Source organism: Anomalospiza imberbis, chromosome 23 (genome assembly GCF_031753505.1).
Source record: "Anomalospiza imberbis isolate Cuckoo-Finch-1a 21T00152 chromosome 23, ASM3175350v1, whole genome shotgun sequence".
Lineage (NCBI taxonomy): Eukaryota > Metazoa > Chordata > Aves > Passeriformes > Viduidae > Anomalospiza > Anomalospiza imberbis.
The window spans coordinates 1,624,059-1,643,459 of record NC_089703.1 but is presented as its reverse complement, the minus strand read 5'-3'; the positions used below and the strand labels follow the sequence as shown (position 1 = coordinate 1,643,459).

The window sequence follows — 19,401 nt, the reverse complement described above, 5'->3', positions numbered from 1 at the left end:
TGGGAATGAAGAATTTGGGAAGTTTTGTGGAAGCACGGGGCAGGGAATGGGGAGAGACGATGGAGCCCAGGACGGGAATTTGCATTGGGAATGGTGGCCGCTGGGATTTTCCCAAATTCAGGAAGGATTTCCTTCAATTTGACTTTTTTGGGATCGTTGGGGGTGGCTCAAATGCATCCCTGCGAGGGGTCAGGGCATCCACCAGTGCCATTAATCCACATGATTCCTGGAAAACAGCAATTTCAAACTTCCCTGGAGCTCAGCTCTCTTTCCCTGCCCTTTTCCTCCCACTTTTCCAGCTTATCTGACCGTCAGCATCGAGCCCCTGCCTCCGGTGGTGGTGGGAGACGCCGTGACCCTGAAATGCAACTTCAAAACTGACGGGAAAATGCGGGAGATCGTCTGGTACCGGGTGAGCTCCGACGCCTCGGGAATGGGAATGCGGAGCCGGCTCGGGAACAGAAGGTCAGGGCTGGATGAGGCAGGAAATAAAACCAGGAGCTCTCCGGCTGATGGGAATCTCAATTCCAGGGAGGAGGAGGAGGAGGGAGGCAGCCGGGCTGGCCTAGGAAAATGTGGCTGGGAGGGATGCGGGATGGATTTGGGATCATCAGGATTTGGGATCATCGTGTGATTTGGGCTCTGCATGGAACCCCTCCTCCTTTTTTTTTTTGGAGTGGCTGCCAGGTGGGTTTAGGGATGGCTCGGGATTGGGTTGGGATTTGGAGGTCGGAGCTGAGGTTGGCACCGCTCTGCCAAAAGATTGGCGGGTGGAAAATGATGGGGGAAAGGGAGGAGTCGGGAAAACTTGGGATATTTGGATTTGGGGAGAAGTTTGGGGCTCTTCATGTAGAGCTTTTAGGGGAAAAAAAAATCCCTGTTGCCAAAATGTTTGGCAATTTGAGATGTTGAATGGGAGGGAAGTTCCTTGTTTTATTTCAGGAAGGGAAATCTGGAGCCTGGTTTTATTTGGGAAAGGAAGGATTTGGAGGCAGGATTGTTTTGGGAAAGGAAGGATTTGGAGGCAGGGGGTTTTTTGGGAAAGGAAGAATTTGGATGTTGGATTTATTTTGGAAAGGTGAATTTGGGGGCCAGTTTTATTTGGGAAAGGAGAACTTGGATTTTATTTGGGAAAGGGGAATTTTGAGACTGATCTTATTTGGGAAAGGAAGGATTTGGAGCCTGGTTTTATTTGGGAAATTAAGGATTTGGAGCCTGGTTTTATTTGGGGAGGGGGGAATTTGGAGCCTGGTTTTATTTGGGGAAGGGGGATTTGGAGGCCGGAGCTGCCCCTGGATCATTGTTCCCAAGCCTTGATCCAGCCTCAGGTTCACCAATCCTCAGCTTTCTCCAGGGAAATTTGGGATAAGCTGCCAACCACAAATGGTTTTATCCAAGAAAACCTGAAGTTTTCCAGGGAAAACTCCTGCAGGAGGCAAAGAGAGGGTGAGTGGTGGTGGTGGCATCAGATGGAGCAGCTGGGAATATTTTTCCTTGGATTTCCCATCCTGTTCCTGCTCCCGAAGAAGGCGCTGCCTTTCCCTAATGCTCTTCTCCATTCCCAGGTTTATAAACAGGGAAAGGATGGGTGCAAATCCGGCTGTTGGAATGTGGTGTGTGCACAGGAGCATCTCTATGGAATCCGAGATGGATTTTCCTATAATTATTTATGGATGGACCCCTAAATGCTGGACAGACAGGGAACAGAACCCCAAACCTGCCTCGAATCCAAAATTCCACCTTGGAATTGGCTCCACCTCCCCGCTTTTTCAGGGAGGATTTTTTTTTTTTTTTCTGCTGGCTCCGCCGTCTCCACCAGGTTTTTCCTTCCCTTTTCCACTCGGTAATATTGGATTAACCCACTTTCCCGGGAGCTGGATTTACATAATCCCCCCTGCCAGGAGGGATGTGGGAGCGGCTGCTGCTCCGGAGCAAACTCCGAGAAACCTCGGAGGGAAAGGGAAGGGCAGAAATATCCCAGCTTTGATTTTTATCCCCACAAATCCCCCTCTTTCTTCCAGGGGTTTTTACCCCTCCTTCCCTCTTGCTCCTTTCCCAGGGAGCTTCCCAGGTTTGGGAAGACGGGTTTTTTCGTGGAGCGTCTCAGGATTTGCCGAATTCCATCCTGATTTTAAGGTTTTTCTCACGTTTTTCTTCCTGCCTTGCCTTACTCCTGGACTTTTGCAGCTTCCCAAAGCTCCAGTGGCAGCTCCGGGGTGTTGGAGGTGATGGATGCATCCGGGAGAGTTGGGGGGGAGCTCTGGGGTTCCGTTTACTCCACCCGTAAATCATGGGAATGTGGCTCTGGAGCGCAGAATTGGGGTCACGCCTGGCTCCTCGTTCCCGTGATTTATTGGACAGGGAGCAGAGGGAGCTCCTGGAGTCTGAGGGATCTGAGCTGCTCCAGGGGCGGGAAGGGGCAGGGAAAAGGGGGAGAGAGGTGGAAAAGTCAGTGGCAGAGCTTTGATGGGGAATGGAGTTGGGAACAACCTGTGGGATGGATCCATAACCCTGGGATGGATCTGTAACCCATAGGATGGATCCAGCATCCTTGGGATGGATCCGTAACCCTTGGGATGGATCCATAACCCCCGGGATCCATAACCCACAGGATGGATCTGTAACTCATGGGATAGATCTGTAATCCCTGGGATGGATCCATAACCCTGGGATGGATCCATAACTCATGGGATGGATCCATAACCCTGGGATGGATCCATAACTCATGGGATGGATCCATAACCTGTGGGGTACATTCATAACCCCTGGCATGGATCCATAACCCCGGGATGGATCCATAACTCCTGGGCGGGCAATCCCCTCGGGATCTGTGCACTCTGAGGCCAAGGAGCCTCATCCCATGGGTGAAACCCCACGGAGAAACTCCACACTACAACCAGCACCCAGAATTCCAGCAATTCCCCTGGATTCCCCAGGGATGAGGGACAGACAGGGACAGCCCTTTCCTCCCACTGGGAAACCCCTCAGCTGCTGGAATGCCGCCAATTTCAGCATTCCCGGGACGAGCAAAGGGAATTTTTCACAGAATAAACAGGAGCACATCCCACAGGCGGAGGCGTTAATTAACATCCAACAATCCCAACACCTCCGCAAGGTGTGATGTTCCTGGGAACAGGTGTGAACACAGATCTGCACCTGGAGAGCTCCCGAAAAAGCCTTGGCAGGAGACAGGCGTGGCGGAATCCGCTTGGAATGAGGCTGGGAACACCCGGAGCTGTTCCTTGGCTCTCGGTGCCGGCGTCTCCAGGGTTGTACCGGATCCTGGCTTTGTGTGATCGGTGCCAGGATGGGAATTGGGAAAATGACTTCTTTTCCCAGGGAAAATAACAGGGAAGTAGGAGAGGGAGGGAAAATCCTTGGAGGCCCCAATCTGGCTCCCTGCAGTGGGAAGGGAAGCGGAGCTGGGTTGGGCTGGGCTCGGAGCATGGGAATTTGGGAATTGCAAATGGGGTTTGGTGGATCTGGGGTGTCAGACCAGGGCCAGGCACCATTCCGCAGGGCTGAGCAGGATTCCTGGGATGGCCGGGAATGAAGGGCTGGATCGGAGGGGAGTCCACGGAGCTCTGTCTCCATTAATTAGTGTTTGGTGCTCAGGGTAATTAGTGGGAAGGGAATGAACTGGAGCTGGCATTGCTGGGAACAGGGCCCTGGCATTGCTCCTGGTAGTATCCCTGGAGTATGGGAATTGCTCCATGTAGTATCCGTGGAGTGTGGAAAAAACCTAAATCCAGAATTTTCCAGGATAATAAGTTTTCCCCAGTGTCGTGATTCTCCAGGGAATGGCCAGGAATATCCTAAATCTGGAGTTTTCCAGGATAAAGAGTTTTCCTGGATGATTCTCCAGGGAACGGGTAGGAAAAAACCTAAATCTGGAGTTTTCCAGGATAACAAGTTCTTCCCGTTGTTGTGATTCTCCAGGGAATGGGCAGGAAGATCCTAAATCCGGAGTTTTCCAGGATAAGGAGTTCTTCCCGGTGGCTCGGACGTGGACACTCCGTCCCCCCTCCTCCACCCCCAAACACTAGGAGCACTGCAGCCACTCCAGGGAATTTTCCCTCTTTCCAGAGCAATTTCCATTTGTTTGGAGAATGAGAATCCATCGATCCATCCTTGGGACATGGAATCTGGATCAGATCCCAATTTCGGCCCTTTCCGACTGCTCCCTTCATCCTGCATCCATCACTTCCCCATGATTTTGGGTCCTTTGGGCATCCAGATGGGAGGTTCCAGAGATTTTAATGGATTTTGGGAACAGCAAATGTCATTTTAATGGATTTTGGGAGCTTCAGTGGGAGCTGCCACTGGAACAGCTGAGTTTTGTCCGGAATGGGATTTTTCCTGGGATTTATGAATAATGAAGGGAGCAGCACCTGGAAATGTGTTCCTGTGCCACTTTTCCCAAAATTCCTGGATGTGGAGACATCCACTGGGACAGAAACCAGGGGATGCTGCCCAATTATCCTCATTTTTTGATTCCCAGTTGGGCTGCAAATTCCAATGGAGCTTTTCTTCCCAAAAAAATTCCACTGAGCATGGATAAAAGGCTGGAATTAGGGCTGATCCCTGGAGAGAGAGAATTCCTGATAGGCTTTTTCCTAGAATTCCCTGGAAGTCTCTCAGGATTGGAAGCAGCTCTTCCCAGCACTCCCAATGCTCAGGGAATGTGGGGATTCCCGAGGGTGATTCCAGCTCCCCGAAAATCCCGAGGCTGCAAATTCCCAATCCATGGGTGCCACCTCCACCATTCCCAGCACTTCCCACCCTAAAAGAATCCCTAAAATCCCTCTGGATTGGGATCCCTTCTCCATCCCAGTGCAGCTCCCAGGTTTCTCCTCAAATCCAAAGAAAAGGCCGGAAAAATCCTTGGAAACCTCCCTGGAAACTTCCCAACGCTGGAGATTTACAACTCCTGTGATTTTTCCCGCTTATCTTTATTCCACATCCGTGCCAGGATGGAATTTCTTTCCCATAAAAGCCTCAGCCCGGGATAATAAATTGGAAGAGGTTTTTTAGTGATGGATCCTTTTCCCCCCTTTTCCACCTCTTTTTGCCATAAAAAAAGTGGGAAAAGAAGAAATGGGGAATAACGGCTGAATTTTGGCCAAGTGCTGGGTGAAGATTTGGGGTTTTGTCCTCGGGAAATGTTGGGTTTGAGGGTTGAATCCCAAGATCTTCTTCTGCTGTTCCTGGTTTATTTTAAAAAATGGGAATTTTCACTCTCTGCTGGGAACTGGTTTAGCCCCAAAATTCCCATTTTCCTCCATATTTTTCCACTGAAACTCCTCAAAAGCAGGGAAGATAAATCCAGAGGCGCTGGGAGGCACAGGGAATAGAGTTCTAAAAAAAGCCATTTTCCATTCAAAAATGACAATTCCCAGCTGGAAAATGGAATAACGGGATGGAAAACTTGGATTTCGATTTCATCTCAGCAAGGGCATCATAAATCCATAAATTCCAAGCTCAAAGATTCTGGCATTCTATGGATAAATATGGAAATCATTATATAATAAAAACCAAAATAAAAATAAAATTCGAATGTAAGTATTTAAATGCACCACATAAAATATTAAAATTAATGTATTTACAGAATTTGATGGAGATTAAAATTCAAATAAATTTATTCAAATCTAAATAAATACCAAAATTTTAAAAAATTATATTAAAATGCAAATAAACCTATTAAAATCTAAATAAATACATGCAAATTTAAACAAATCTATCCAAATCTAAATCAACTTATTCAAATTCTCTGAATGAAAACCCTTTGAAATATTCCAAAAAGGGCCCAAAATTCCCAAATTCGGGACACTGGGGTTGTTTCCCGCAGGTCACTGACGGCGGCACCATCAAGCAGAAGATCTTCACCTTCGATGCCATGTTTTCCACCAACTTTTCCCAGATGGAAAATTACCGGAAGCGGGAAGACCTCGTTTACCAATCCACCGTGCGGTGAGTCTTTTTTCCCTATTAATGCAAATTTTTAGGAATTTTTTCCCCTATTTTTGACCCCATTGAAAGAATTCCAGCAGAACCTGCCCCCATCCAAGAGGTGTTCCCGTTTTCCTGATGATCCTCAGGGAAAAGGTGGGGGGAAATGGGGATTTTTAGAGGTGGGAATGGGCAGAGAAATCCGAAGCTTGGGAAAATTGGGTAAACAGATCCATATATATTTATAAAACAGGCACAGAGCGTCTCCTTGCTTTTATTCCAAGTGGGAATCACTTCCAGAATTCCAGGTTTATTCCTGATTCCACACCTGCTCAATTCCCGCTGCTCTAAAACCGACACTGGAGCTTGGAAAAAAGGTCAGGAGAGGCTTCATTCAAGGGGTAAAAAACTGGGATGAGATTTCCCTTCCTCCCGGTTTCTTTCCGGCCTCGTTTCCTTGGGAAATGAGAATTTCCTGATGGTTTTTCCTGGTGTGGGGGTAAGAAAAAACAGGATTTCCTCCAGTCACGGGCGGTTTTCCACCCGGAAATATCCGGAATGGCCTGGGAAGGGCTGGGCCTGGCGCATCCCGTGGGATGAGCTGGTGGGAAGTGGGAAATTCTTCCCAGTCCTTTGGAATTTGGGAATTCTTGGGGTGTTTTTGCTGATTCTCCCTGCTACCTTTGGAGTTGTTTTTTACCCTTAAGGAAATGTGCGGCTGCGTGGGAATGAATGTGGATTTAGGGCAGGGAAAGGGTGGGAAAATAGGGCTGGGGAGGCAATATTATGGGATGGATCAGGAGGAGCCTCAGGCCCTACTCAGGAGAGGCTCGGGAGAAGTTTGGGATGATCAGGGGGGGTCAGGAGATGCTCAGGGATTGCTCTGGGATTGCTCTGGGAATGCTCAGAGTGCCTGGGGGCAACTCAGAGGATACTCAGGGGTTACTCAGAGGATACTCTGGGGTTACTTAGAAGATACTCAAAGGTTACTTAGAGGATACTCCAGGGTTACTCAGAGGATATTCCAGGGATATTCAGGAGAAGTTTGGGATGCTCACAGGGATGTACAGGTAGGTTGGGAGATACTCCAGGGTTACTCAGGAATGTCAGAGGATGCTTGGGATACTCGAGGGTTACTCAGAGGATGCTCAGAGGGTGTCCTGGAGATATTCCAGGAATGCTCAAGGGATGCTCCAGGGACAATCCGGGGATGCTCTGGGGGTGCTCCGGTGATGCTCAGGAGATGCTTCAGAGATACTCCAGGGATGTTCAGGAGATGCTCCAGGGATACTCTAGGGATTCTGGGGATGCTCCGGAGTTGCTCCATCCCTGCGTTTGGTCTCCCTGGATCCAAGGAGCTGCTCCTCGGATGTTGAACAAATTCCCAATTCCTGTGTGGAGAATGTTTTGGCAGATCCAGACAGGAATTTCACATCCCTGACTCGGGGCTGTAAATCCAGCTGCAAATCCAGTGATTCCCTCGGGATTTGGCCGTCACTTACCTCCAGCTGGGAAAATAAGGGAAATAAACTGGATTAAAACATTCCCTGTACCCATGGTAGGAATTCATGGGATGAGGAATCAAACATTCCCTGCGCATGGAATGAGGGACTGGGAGAAGCAGGAACAAGGATCAAACATTCCCTTTGGACAGAACGGGGTTCACAAGCATCCCTGGAGAAGGAGAACAGGGAATCATCCATTCCCTGCTCATGGAATATTTCCTGTACCTGGCGAGGAAAAGCTCTCCCTTTCCTGGATCTAGGGCTCTGTTTTCCTCCCTTTCTCCACATGTTGTAGAACGAATGGAATTTGGGAGCAGAAAATTCCCCCGCCCCAGCAACAGGCACTTGAAAGCCTCGGGAATGGCCAGCAAATCGGGCGTGGAGCCGGGAGATGTCGGCAGGAAAATGGTTTTCACGGCATGGCCTTTTTTTTCCAAGGAAAACAGGAACCAGCCTGAGGAGATCATTCCCAGAGCCGCTTTTCCCAGTCATTGGCTTTTTTTGGGAAGGTCTTGCCTGATTTTGGGCTCTCCCAAAAAATTGGGGCAAGCCCAGAAAGGGTTTGGGGCTGGAGGAAGCATTTCCCAATCCAGGTGTTTGCTCCTGTTCATTCTCCCTTTCTTTTTCCATCTATTTATTCTCTCTTTTTTTTGGGAATCTTTGCCGTGGTTCAGGCACAGCTGGAGCCATCCCAAGGAGCTTTATCCCAGGAGGAGCTGGCCTTTTCAGCGTTATCTCAGTCTTTATCATCATTATTCCAGTCCTTGGTCCTTATCAGCGTTATCCTGGTCCTTATCAACGTAATGCCGGCCCTTATAAGAGCTATCCTGGCCCTCAGTCCTTATCAGCATTATCCCGGCCCTTATCACTGTTTTCCCAGGCAGAACCGTCCCAGGGGCATTATCCTGGGAGAAGCCGGCCACATCAGTGTTTTCCCGGTTTCTTATCAGCTTTTTCCCGGGTGGAGCCAGCTTTATCAACGTTTTCCTGCTCATGATCAGGGTTATCCCAGGTGGAAACGTCCCAGAGAACGTTATCCCGGGAGAAACTGTCCATATCTGCGTTTTCCTCCTTATCAGCCTTTTCCCGCTCCTTATCAGCGTTTTCCCGGCCTTATCAGCGCGGCCCAGGGGCTCCGGCGCTGCCTCTTTCCATTCTGGCTCTGTGCTGTGAAGATCAAAGCTGGGAGAGATCCAATCCCTCCAATCCCGTTTTTTTTTTCCTTTCCCTTGATTAAAATCCCACCCTGGTTCTATGGCGCTGCTTTAGGAATTCCCAAATCCCTTTTTTTCCTGTATTCCCAACTCGAGGACGCACCAGGGAGGGCGTTTGCCTTTCCAGGGCCGCTTGTTCCCTATCTCCCACCCTTGGGAACACCGAACAGAGCCAGTCAGGCCTCAAAATCCACGTGCAAATCCAAAGGAATCCTTCCAAAAGGGCTGGAGTGGGATCGGAGCCGCTCCAAAGTGCAGCTAATGGGAGATTCCTGATCTGTGCGTGGATAATCATTGCTGAAACAGATGGTGAAGGCTCAGTTGGAAGCGTTGTATCCATGGAAAGGAGGGAATGTTCACTTCCAGGGGGATCCTTGGAGCAGGAAGGCAGCCAGGGGCTGGGAGAAGGGAAAAGCGGAGCTGGAATTCCCCCGGAAGGGAAAATTCTCCTAAGTGGGATTTTTAACCGGAGTGCTCCGTGAGGGAATCGCTCCCGTCCACATGGGATGGGTGAGGTAGGATGAGGCTGCCGGAGAGGAGGGATGGATCTCCTGGAAGAGGGAATGCTACCAGCCAGAGAGGAGGGATAGTGCTGGGATGTACTTCTCCACAACGGTGGGATGGCTGTGCCAGCTGGAAAGGTGGAATGTTGCTGGAAAAGCGGGGTGAGGCTTCTGGATGGTGGGGTGGGATAGTGGTTCCAACTGGAAAGGCGGGATGTTTCCAGCTGGAGAAGTGGGATAATGGTCCTGACTGGAAAGGCCAGACGTTCCCAGGAGGTGAAGTGGGATGACGCCAACAGGAAAGGAGGGATGCCACCCTCCAGTGAGGTGGGATAACGCTTCCGACTGGAAAGATGGGATGCTTCCAGCTGGAGAGGTGCGATAGCACTTCTGACTGGAAAGGTGGGATGTTTCCAGCTGGAAAAAATGGGATGATGCTTCTGGCCAGTGAGGTGGGATAATGCTGCTGACTGGAAAGGCGGGATGCTTCCAGGCAGTGAGGTGGGATGATGCCAACTGGAGAGGTGGGATAATGCTTCTGACCGGAAAACCAGGATGGTTCCAGGTGGTGAGGTGGGATGATGCCAACTGGAAAGGTTGGATGCTTCCAGCTGGAGAGGCAGGATGCCCATCCAGGGAGGTGGGATAATGCTGCCGGCTGGAAATGTGGGATGTTTCTGGCTGGAGAAGTTGGGATGATACTTCTGGCCAGGGAGGTAGGAAGTCACAGACCAGCAAGGAGGGATGGGACCAGCTGGAGAGGCAGGATGATGTTGCCTGGAAATGTGGGATGCTCCCAGCTGGAGATGTGGGATGGGATATTGGCTGGAAATGTGGGATGCTCCCAGCTGGAAATGTGGGATGGGATATTGGCTGGAAAGGCAGGATGCTCCCAGCTGGAAATGTGGGATGGGATATTGGCTGGAAAGGCAGGATGCTCCCAGCTGGAGAGGTAGGATGGTGCTGCCATCTGGGAAGGTGGGGTGGTGCCAACTGGCACGGTGGGATGGGATGGTGCCGGCTGGTGAGGCGGGATGGTGCTGCTGAATGGAAAAGTGGGATGCTGCCAGCCAGAAAAGTGGGATTCTGAGGACCAGAAAAGTGGGATGCTGAGGATCAATAAGGTGGGATGCCGTGGACCAAGAAAGTGGGATGGTGAGGATAAGAATGGTGGGACAGTGAGGACGGGAAAAGTGGAATTCTGGGGATCAGAACTGTGGGATGCTGGGGAGCAGAAAGGTGGGATTCTGGGGATTAGAATTGTGGGATGCTGAGGATCAGAAAAGTGGGATACAAAGGAGCAGAAAGGTGGGATGCTGAGGAACAGAAAGATGGGATTCTGGGGAGCAGAAAGGTGGGATTCTGAGGACCAGAAAGGTGGGATGCTGCTGGCCAGGGAGCCCAGCTGCCGCCCATCAGCCAAGTGACCCCCGTGCAGCCTCCCAAGCAATCCCAGCTCCTGCAGCACGGATCCTTTGGCACAACTCTTCCTCTCCTGTTTTTTCCAAGTCTATCTAAAGCCTCCAGATAAAAGCTGGATCAATGAGGGCTCTGGGTTCACTTGGAATTTGGGATTTGCTGTGCTGGGGTGGTCTGGCAGGGCTGGTGTCAAGGTTTTCCATTGGCACTCCGGGGGGAAGGCGATGTCTGTGGTCATGGATCTGTGCTCCATCCACGTCTCCTTCCAATAACAATTCCTTCCCCTCGGAGGAGCTGTCAGTGCCAGGGAGCTCCGTCTGCTAAAGCATTCCCAAGCTCCTCCCTCAGCCTTTGGAGTTATTAAGAGTTTATTGATCCCTGTCCAACACGGTGCTATCCGGGTGCTGACTGATGAATCCCATGGGAAACTGGGATAGGGATGGAGTGGTGAGCGCTGTCCCTCCTCCGCAGCCTTCCTGAGGTCCGGATTTCGGACAACGGTCCCTACGAGTGCCATGTGGGGATCTACGACCGAGCCACGCGGGAGAAGGTGGTCCTGGCCTCCGGGAATGTGTTCCTGAATGTGATGGGTAAGTTCTGGGATCGGGATCAAGGAAAACCACTGCGGGGTCTCAGGGTGTGGGAACAGCAGGGATTGGGATCGTTCTGCCATCCTCGGGGGGTGGGGATGGGATGGGGATGGGGACAGGGATAAGGATGGGACAGGGACAGGGATGAGGATGGGAATGGAGATGGGGATGGGGACAAGGACAGGGACATGGACAAGGACAGGGATAAGGATGGGGATGGGAATGGAGATGGGGATGGGGATAGGATGAGGATGGGACGGGGACAAGGACAGGGACATGGACAAGGACAGGGATGGGGATAGGGATGGGGACAAAGGGACATGGACAGGGACAGGGATAGGGACAAGGGCAGGGATGGGAATGAGGGTGAGGATGGTGTGGGGAGAGGGATGAGGATGCCCATGGGGATGGGAATGGGAATGGATATGAAGATGGGGATGGGACATGGAAAAGGATAGGGACAGGGATTAGGACAGGGAATGGATGGGATGGGAGCGAGATGGGCATGGGAATAGGAACAAGGATGAGGATGGGGATGGGGATGAGGACGGGCATGAAGATGAAGGATGAGGATGGGATGGGGGTTGTTGAGAACTCTGTGCTGAGCTCCTGGCTCTGCCCCTGCAGCTCCCCCAACGTCCATCTCGGTGCTGGCTGCGGACACCCCTGCACCCTTCAGCCGCTACCAGGCGCAGAACTTCACTCTGGTGTGCGTGGTGTCCGGCGGGAAGCCCGCGCCACTGGTGAGCTTCCAGCGGGATCATCCCTCCCACTGGCATATGGAATAACCCAACACCTCTTCCATAAAATCCACCAGATCCTTGTGCTCTTCCATCAGGCCAAACCTGCTCCCCAAATCTCATCTTTCCATGGAGACTGTGGGATTTGGGAGTGGGAAAAAGAACAAACCTTCAGGATTCAGGTGCAGGGAGCCAACCAGTCCTTTGGGATTTGGGAGCACAGAATGAACCAAACCTTTGGGATTCAGGAGCAGAGAAAGGACCAAACTTTCAGGATTTGGGAGAGAATGAACCAAACCTTTGGGATAGGGGAGTGGGGAAAGGACCAAACTTTCAGGATTTGGAAGAGAATGAACCAAACTTCTGGGATTTGGGAGAGAATGAACCAAACTTTCAGGATCTGGGAGAGAATGAACCAAATTTTCGGGATCTGGGAGAGAATGAACCAAACCTTCAGGATTTGGGATGAGGAAAGGACCGTGGGTTCCATCCAGATGGATGCTGGGGACAGCCATGCCACACTCGGTGTCCCCTTTGTCCCCTCCAGGTGTACTTCAAGCGGGACGGGGAGCCCATCGAGGCCACCCCGCTGCCAGAGCCGCCGGCCGGCGCCAGCAGCTGGGCCCCCCGAAACCTCCTGCACCGCGACCTGGACGACACCAAGGTGCCGAAATCCCTGGCGGCTGAGGGTGAGCTGGGAATGGGAAACCCCTTTCCCACGGCGGATCCGCCGCGGGGGCTGGCGGCCGAGCGGGATTCGGTGACGGAAAGCATTCCTGAGACGGTGGTGAGCCGGGAATTCCCGCGCTGGGTGCACATGGCCGAGCCCATCTATTACTTCCGGCACACGCACGCGCCCGTCAGCGACGGCACCGTCGAGGCCCGGGCCACCCTCACGTGGACCCTGAACCCCCAAATCGACAATGAGGCCCTGTTCAGCTGCGAGGTCAAGCACCCGGCGCTCTCCATGCCCATGCAGTCTGAGGTCACGCTAGGTAAGCCAGCAGATTTGGGGCTTCTCCTGGGTTTTAGGCACTTTTGTCCATTTTGGGGGATTTTTTTTTTCTTTTTTTTTTGCTTTTCTCTTTTCGTTTTTTGGATTTTCTCTCCAGCTTTTGGCTTTTCTCTCAATGTTTTCACTTTTCTCTGCACTTTTTTTTTTTTTTTTCTCTCCATTTTTTGGCCTCTTCCTCCCACTTTTTGCCTTTTTCACCCACTGCTGACCTGTTTTTTGGTTTTTTTTTTTTTCTTTTTTCGCCATTTTTGGCCTGTTTTCTTTTCTTGTTTTTTCCTTTTCATTTTTTTACCTTTTTTTTTTCTCAATTTTTTGGTTTTTTTTTTTCCATTTTCTCCCCCATATTTTCCCCCCATTTTTGGCTTCTTTTTTAATTTTTTCCCATTTTTCTCTTATTTTTTTCTTTTCTTAGCACTTTCCCCTCCATTTTTCTGGGCTTTTCCCCAGGGTTTTTTGGTTTTGTTAGTTTTAATTCCACATGTTTTGCTTTCCTTTCACCCATTTTCTCTCTCCTTTTGTCCTTTTCCTTTTCTTTTGCGGGTTTTCAGGGATCCCATGGGGCTGCATTGGGATAGAGGTGGTAATGCCAAGGCTCCACAAAACCTGGGATGAGAGGAGGGAATCTGAGATATCTATCAGGCAAGAGAAGGGATTTTCTAGGTGTTTCTGCCACCCACCCCCAGCCATGGGTAGGGTAGAGGGTGAGATTTACTGGGATAAAAAGGATTTTTGGGGAATCTGTGTTGGAATGAGCAGGAAGAGTGTGTTGGAGCTGGGGATGGAGCTGTCGCCTCCATCCCAATCCCAGGAGATCCGAAGACATCCCATCACCCTTATTGGCTGCCACAAAGCTGATCCCAGTGGGAATTGCCAGAGAGGGAATTCCCGAGTTGGCTCCTGCCCGTGAAGCTGTGACAGGCTGATGGGATTGAAGCCAGGGAATTTGGCTCCCCACATTCCCAGGCCCCTGGAAGAGCAGAAGCTCCTCAGGTGACCGTGGCATCCACAGGTCCTTCACCATCTCTCACCCTACCTGGGGCTCACCTCCCCTCTCCTGGCTCCTGCTGGAAGAAGCTGAGCTCTCCATGGCGTTTTCCAGCCTCAGGACACTCCTCTGAAAAGGCTATCCCAGCCTCGAGCCAGGTGGAGCAGCCTGGGCTTCGCTCCAGGCCAAGTGGAGCACTTGGCTCCTCATCATCTCCTGGAGAGCTTCTCCTTGGCTTCCTGATGTCTTCGCATTAAATCTTTTCCCCAGCAGCCAAAATGTACAGAAATCCTGCATTTTCCCACTTCCTGGAGCTCTTCGGGTTTAGATCCAAGGTCAAGACCTCATGGCTTTGCTGCTCTTGCCCAGGAGGTCTAAGACCCAGATCAGCAAATCTCAGCCCACTTTGTCCCCAGTCCCCAAATCCAGGGCTCTCCTCATCCCCAGAGATGTCCCTGAAGCTCCTTGGGTGCTCATCCACTCACGATTTTTGGGCACCATCCCAGCAGATCCTGTTAACTCTTTCCCTACATCCATAGTATAAATACACACTATAAATAGATATAAAATATAGGTTCCTCATAAAAGAGAAGATATTCCTAATAAAAGAGAAGATATTCCCAGTAAAAGCTGCATTGAACCCAACACCAGCCCCAAAGCTGCCTTTTGGTCCCATTCAGGGCATGGTGGGATCACCTTCAGCACATCCTGCCTGGTCCTGCTCTGGAGGGCCACATCCCACATGGAAGGAGCAGTCCATGGTCTCAGGGTGCCCAGGCAGAGCATCCTGGGGCAGGGATGGCCATTCCAAGGGCTTCCAGTGTCCTCCACAGCTCTCTGGTGGCTCTTTGTCCCTCTGTGTCCTGCCGGGGTCGTGTCCAGGTCCATTTTGTCCCATCCATGATGCAGCTTAGATGGACAATGGTGGCACACCCAAAGTGCAACCTCGCTGCTGCCCATTTCCCCTTCTCCTTCCATGAAAGTTCAGGAAGCTCCTGGGATGTGCCATCCCACTTCTGGCCCAGCAGGGACATCCACACAGCCCCAGGTGGAAGCAGGGGCAGATCCTGTGTGGTGTCCCTCCATCCCAGTGGAGGAGCATCCTTAGCCTGGCAGAGGAAAAGGCATTCCCATTTTTTTCTGCGCTGTCCTTGGGATTTTGTGCCAGCCAGGCTTTGGGGTTGTCTCCTGTGCTAGCGGCACCTGGGTGAGACCCACCAGGGCCACATTTTTGGGAATGCTCCTCTGAGGTGTTAATCTCTGTGGCTTCAAACCAACCTGATCCTTCTTGGCCATTTTTTCGAGTGGAGAAAGGCTGTGTTGGGAAATAACTCCTTCCCATCAATCCATCCCATCCCAGCCATCCATCAGCCTCACACTTTTCCCGTTTTCCTGCCCAGGGGGTCCTTCCCTGCCTGTCCATCCGTCATTCCGGTGTCACTCAGCCCGGCCATCAATCACGGTGCTGTCACCCCCCCGGGCTGCCACCCCTCACTGGGATCATCCATCAAAGCCTCGTTAACCCCTCCAACGGCGGCCCCGGCACCGGGAATGTCGCGCAGCGCTGACGGGTCCTCTTGTCCCCTTCCCGTGCAGTTGCTCCCAAGGGTCCGAAGATCACGATGACCCCGACGAGGGCGCGCGTGGGGGACACCGTGCGGATCCTGGTGCAGGGCTTCCAGGTCAGCGTTCCCATGGCTGCAGAGGCCAACGGACATCCTTGATCCAAGGATGTGGATATGGGCTTGACTCGGTGACCTTGGTGCCATCACGGTCCCTATGTTGGGATGGGTTGGCCAAAGTTGCGGCTGTTCCACCCTGGAAGTGTCCAAGGACAGGTGGGGTGGGGCTTGGAGCAATCTGGGATAGTGGGAGGTGTCCCTGCCCATGGCACAGGGTGGGATAGGAGGAGCTTAAAGGTCCTTTCTAACCCAAACTCAAACCTAAACCCAGACTGTATTCAAACCCAAACCCAAATCCTAACCCAAACTCAGACCCAAACCCAAACTCAGAGCTAAACTCAAGCCCAGACCCAAACTCAGAATCAAACCCAAACCCAGACTCAGTTCCAGACTCAAACCCAAAGTCAAACCCAGACCCAAACTTAGACCAAAGCTCAAGCTCAAACCCAGACTCAAACCCAAACCCAGATCCAGACCCAAACTCAAGCTCAGACTCAAACCTAAACCCAAACTCAAACTCAGACCCAGACCCAAACTCAAGCTCAGACTCAAACCTAAACCCAAACTCAAACTCAGACCCAGACCCAAACTCAAGCTCAGACTCAAACCTAAACCCAAACTCAAACTCAGACCCAGACCCAAACTCAAGCTCAGACTCAAACCTAAACCCAAACTCAAACTCAGACCCAGACCCAAACTCAAGCTCAGACTCAAACCCAACCCCAACCTCAACCCCAAGCCTAACTCAAGCCGGATATGATGATTTCATCTCCAGCTTTGCTCGATCTCATCTCCAGCTTTGCTCATTGCCTCTCCCCTCTGCCCCCACCCCTCTCCCTGCAGAACGAGGTGTTCCCAGAGCCACTGTTCACGTGGACACGGGTGGGGAGCCGGCTCCTGGACGGCAGCGCGGAGCACGACGGGAAGGAGCTGGTGCTGGAGCGGGTCCCGGCCGAGCTCAACGGCTCCATGTACCGCTGCACCGCCCAGAACCCGCTGGGCTCCACCGACACCCACACCCGCCTCATCGTCTTCGGTACGGCCACACCACGGCCCTGCCGTGCCCTCTGCAGGTCCTCGCGTGGCTCCTCCCCTCTAAAACTGTCTCTCTGCTCTTTGTTTCCTGTTAGAAAATCCAAATATTCCCAGAGGACCAGAAGACTCCAACGGTGAGTGGTGCTGGTGGCGCCGGGATTTCCATGGAGATGCTTGGGGAGGGAAGGGCCGTGCGGAGAGGGCCTGGCCTTGCCTTGGCCCCGACCCTGGGCCACCTCTCCTTGTCTCACTCCAAGCCCTCACCCATCTCTCCTTGCCTCATTCCAGGCCCTTTCCCATCTCCTCTCCTCATCCCAGGCCCTTTCCCATCTCTCCTCACCTCATTCCAGGCCCTTTCCCATCTCTCCTCACCCCATTCCAGGCGCTTTCCCATCTCCTCTCCTCATCCCAGGCCCTTTCCCATCTCCTCTCCTCATCCCAGGCCCTTTCCCATCTCCTCTCCTCATCCCAGGCCCTTTCCCATCTCTCCTCACCTCATCCCAGGCCCTTTCCCATCTCCTAGCCTCATTCCCAGCTGTTTCCCAGCTCCTTGCCACATTCCCAGCCCTCTCCCATGTCCTCAGGAGCATCCTCACACCAAAAGGGACCCTGCAGACGCTCCCATCCCATTCCCCATCTCCACCCGACCCCACCCAACGCCCAGGCCAAGTTTTGTCAGGGGGGAATTCCTCCTAAGCAGTGGTGCCCCCTCCTGCTCTGAACCCCAGTGTTGGGATGTGGCTCCATGAACTCCTGATCCCTTTTTCCTCCTCTCCAGGTTCACTTCCCGGCCACTGCGGCTTTAGATTCATTTTGGCGCTCACCCTGACAGTGATCCTGGAGCTCACGTGAAGCTTCACCTCTTCTTCCTCCTCCTCCTTCTCTGCCTCTGTCTGGCTCCTCCCGGCATTCCTGCCTCCAGCCATCGGGTCTCCCACTCTTTTTTTTTCTATACTCTCGACAGTCTCGGTCTCTTTCCGTGTCTTGGCTTCCTCAGAAAATTGAATTAAAGGGAAAAAGGAAAACCTCTTCTGGGAGAAGGTTGTAATTCATGTTTTACCTGTGCTGGGATTCCAAGCTCCATCTCGAGGTTTCCAGCTGCATCTTGGGGTTCCCAGCTCTGTCTCAGGGTTCCCAGCTCCATGTTGAGGTTCCCAAATCCATCTCAGTGTTCCCAGCTCCATGTTGGGGTTCCCAGCTCCGTCTCAGAGTTCCCAGCTCCATCTTGGAGTTCCCAGCATCATCCTGGGGTTCTCAGCACAATCCTGGGGGTCCCAGCTCCATCTTGGGGGCTTGGCAAGGTCTTGGAAAGGGGAGCAGGAGGATTTGAGGATTCAAGGACCAAATTTTCCCTGGAAAAACCCAAGTGCCGCATTCCCAGGGCCCCGCGATGCTCCAGGCCTCGTCTCCCCAGGGTGAGGACCCGCACACGTCCCCAGCCCTCCCAAGGCCGTGGAGGCGGCGCCGGGAGCCCAGAAGTTGTGGATCACTGGGTTTATCCAGTGGGATTGCAGTAGTGCTGGGAGCCAGGGCCTGTGCGCGCCACTCGTCCCGGGCTGGCTGAGGAATGACAAGTGACAGGCGGCTCCCGACCCCAAATGTCAGCGCTCACACTTGAGCAGGCAGTGTGTCCCGTCGGCACCCGGCCCCTCGTGGCCAGCTGTCCCCATGGAAACGGGCCGGATCTGGCCCGGATCTGGCCATTCCCGTGGTGCCCCATCCCGGGATGGTGGCAATCCCACAACACGACAGTTCCTGGCAAAATCCAGGTGGCTTTGCCCCGGTCCTGCTGCTTTTTCTCGTTGTGGAGCACCCGGCTGTGGGCCGGCATGTCCCGTGGGGAAAGGATCCCAAGGAAGGGATGCTCCCAAGCGTTTTCCTCTGGGAATTCGTAATCCTAGAGGATTATTCGGCAGCTGTGTGGCGCCTCATCTTCCCAAAGCCCCGCACGAGCGCTGAGCATCATTATCACCGTGATGATTAATTATTATTATTAAGCAGATTTCAAGCCCTTCCCCGCTCCGTTGCCAGCCTCGCTGCTTTCCCAGCCTCAGAGGAGCCGAACGAACCCACGGCAGCTCCAGAGCTCCTTCCCATACGAAATCCCAGAGTTTTACCCTTTGGATTGGGAGCAGTTGGATCAGGACTGGCTGGGATGTGTGGGAGGATCAGCAGCTCCCATTCCATCCTGTAGGAATGGCACCCAAGCAGCCCAATCCCATCGCATCTGTGCTTCCACTCCACGGATGAGAAGAAAATCTTCATTTTTTCAGACGAAGCATCGTTTCTTCAGGAATTCTCCCTGCCTCAGTTTCCCCCCACGCTCTGGAGAGCCCCTCCCATGGATTTTTCTGGCCTTCCGCATGGATCGGAGCCGCTCCAGCGGCCTCATCCCGCCCTAATTAAACAACCGCCAGGATGAAACAGCCATTAGGCCTCCCAGCTTGGAAAAACGAGCATTTCCAGCCGCCCGAAGCTCCATTTAAATGCAAATGTGGCGGGTTTAGCCCAGAACCGTGGAAATGAGGAGCATTCCCGTGGAAACGAGGAGCAATTCCAGCGGCGGGGCCACCACCAGCTCCGCTCGGTGCCACCCCGGGAGCGCCGGGATGTCCCCAGCCAGCGGCTGGGACAGGAATGCCGGGCTCGGTGGGCCTGCATCCCAAACCCACCCTAATTCGGGATGCTCTGGGAAAAATCCCTGGGGAAAGGGATGGATCTCCTGGCGTGGATGGATCGACCAGAGGCTGGGACCTTCCGAGTG

At 52.5% G+C, this 19,401-nt stretch overlaps 1 protein-coding gene across 1 annotated transcript in view; it reads left to right on the top strand.

Annotated features, from left to right (window-relative positions):
- Positions 1-17,666, top strand: part of IGSF21 (immunoglobin superfamily member 21) — a 38,322-nt gene extending 20,656 nt beyond the window's left edge. Inside the window, exons 2-10 of the mRNA XM_068171378.1 lie at positions 300-412; positions 5,849-5,970; positions 11,062-11,180; positions 11,808-11,923; positions 12,468-12,915; positions 15,517-15,602; positions 16,446-16,638; positions 16,733-16,771; positions 17,416-17,666. Of these exons, the coding sequence (XP_068027479.1) occupies positions 300-412; positions 5,849-5,970; positions 11,062-11,180; positions 11,808-11,923; positions 12,468-12,915; positions 15,517-15,602; positions 16,446-16,638; positions 16,733-16,771; positions 17,416-17,489 (1,310 nt within the window). The 3' untranslated portion in view covers positions 17,490-17,666. The remainder of the gene's footprint in view (positions 1-299; positions 413-5,848; positions 5,971-11,061; positions 11,181-11,807; positions 11,924-12,467; positions 12,916-15,516; positions 15,603-16,445; positions 16,639-16,732; positions 16,772-17,415) is intronic.
- The last annotated feature ends 1,735 nt before the right edge of the window (positions 17,667-19,401 follow it).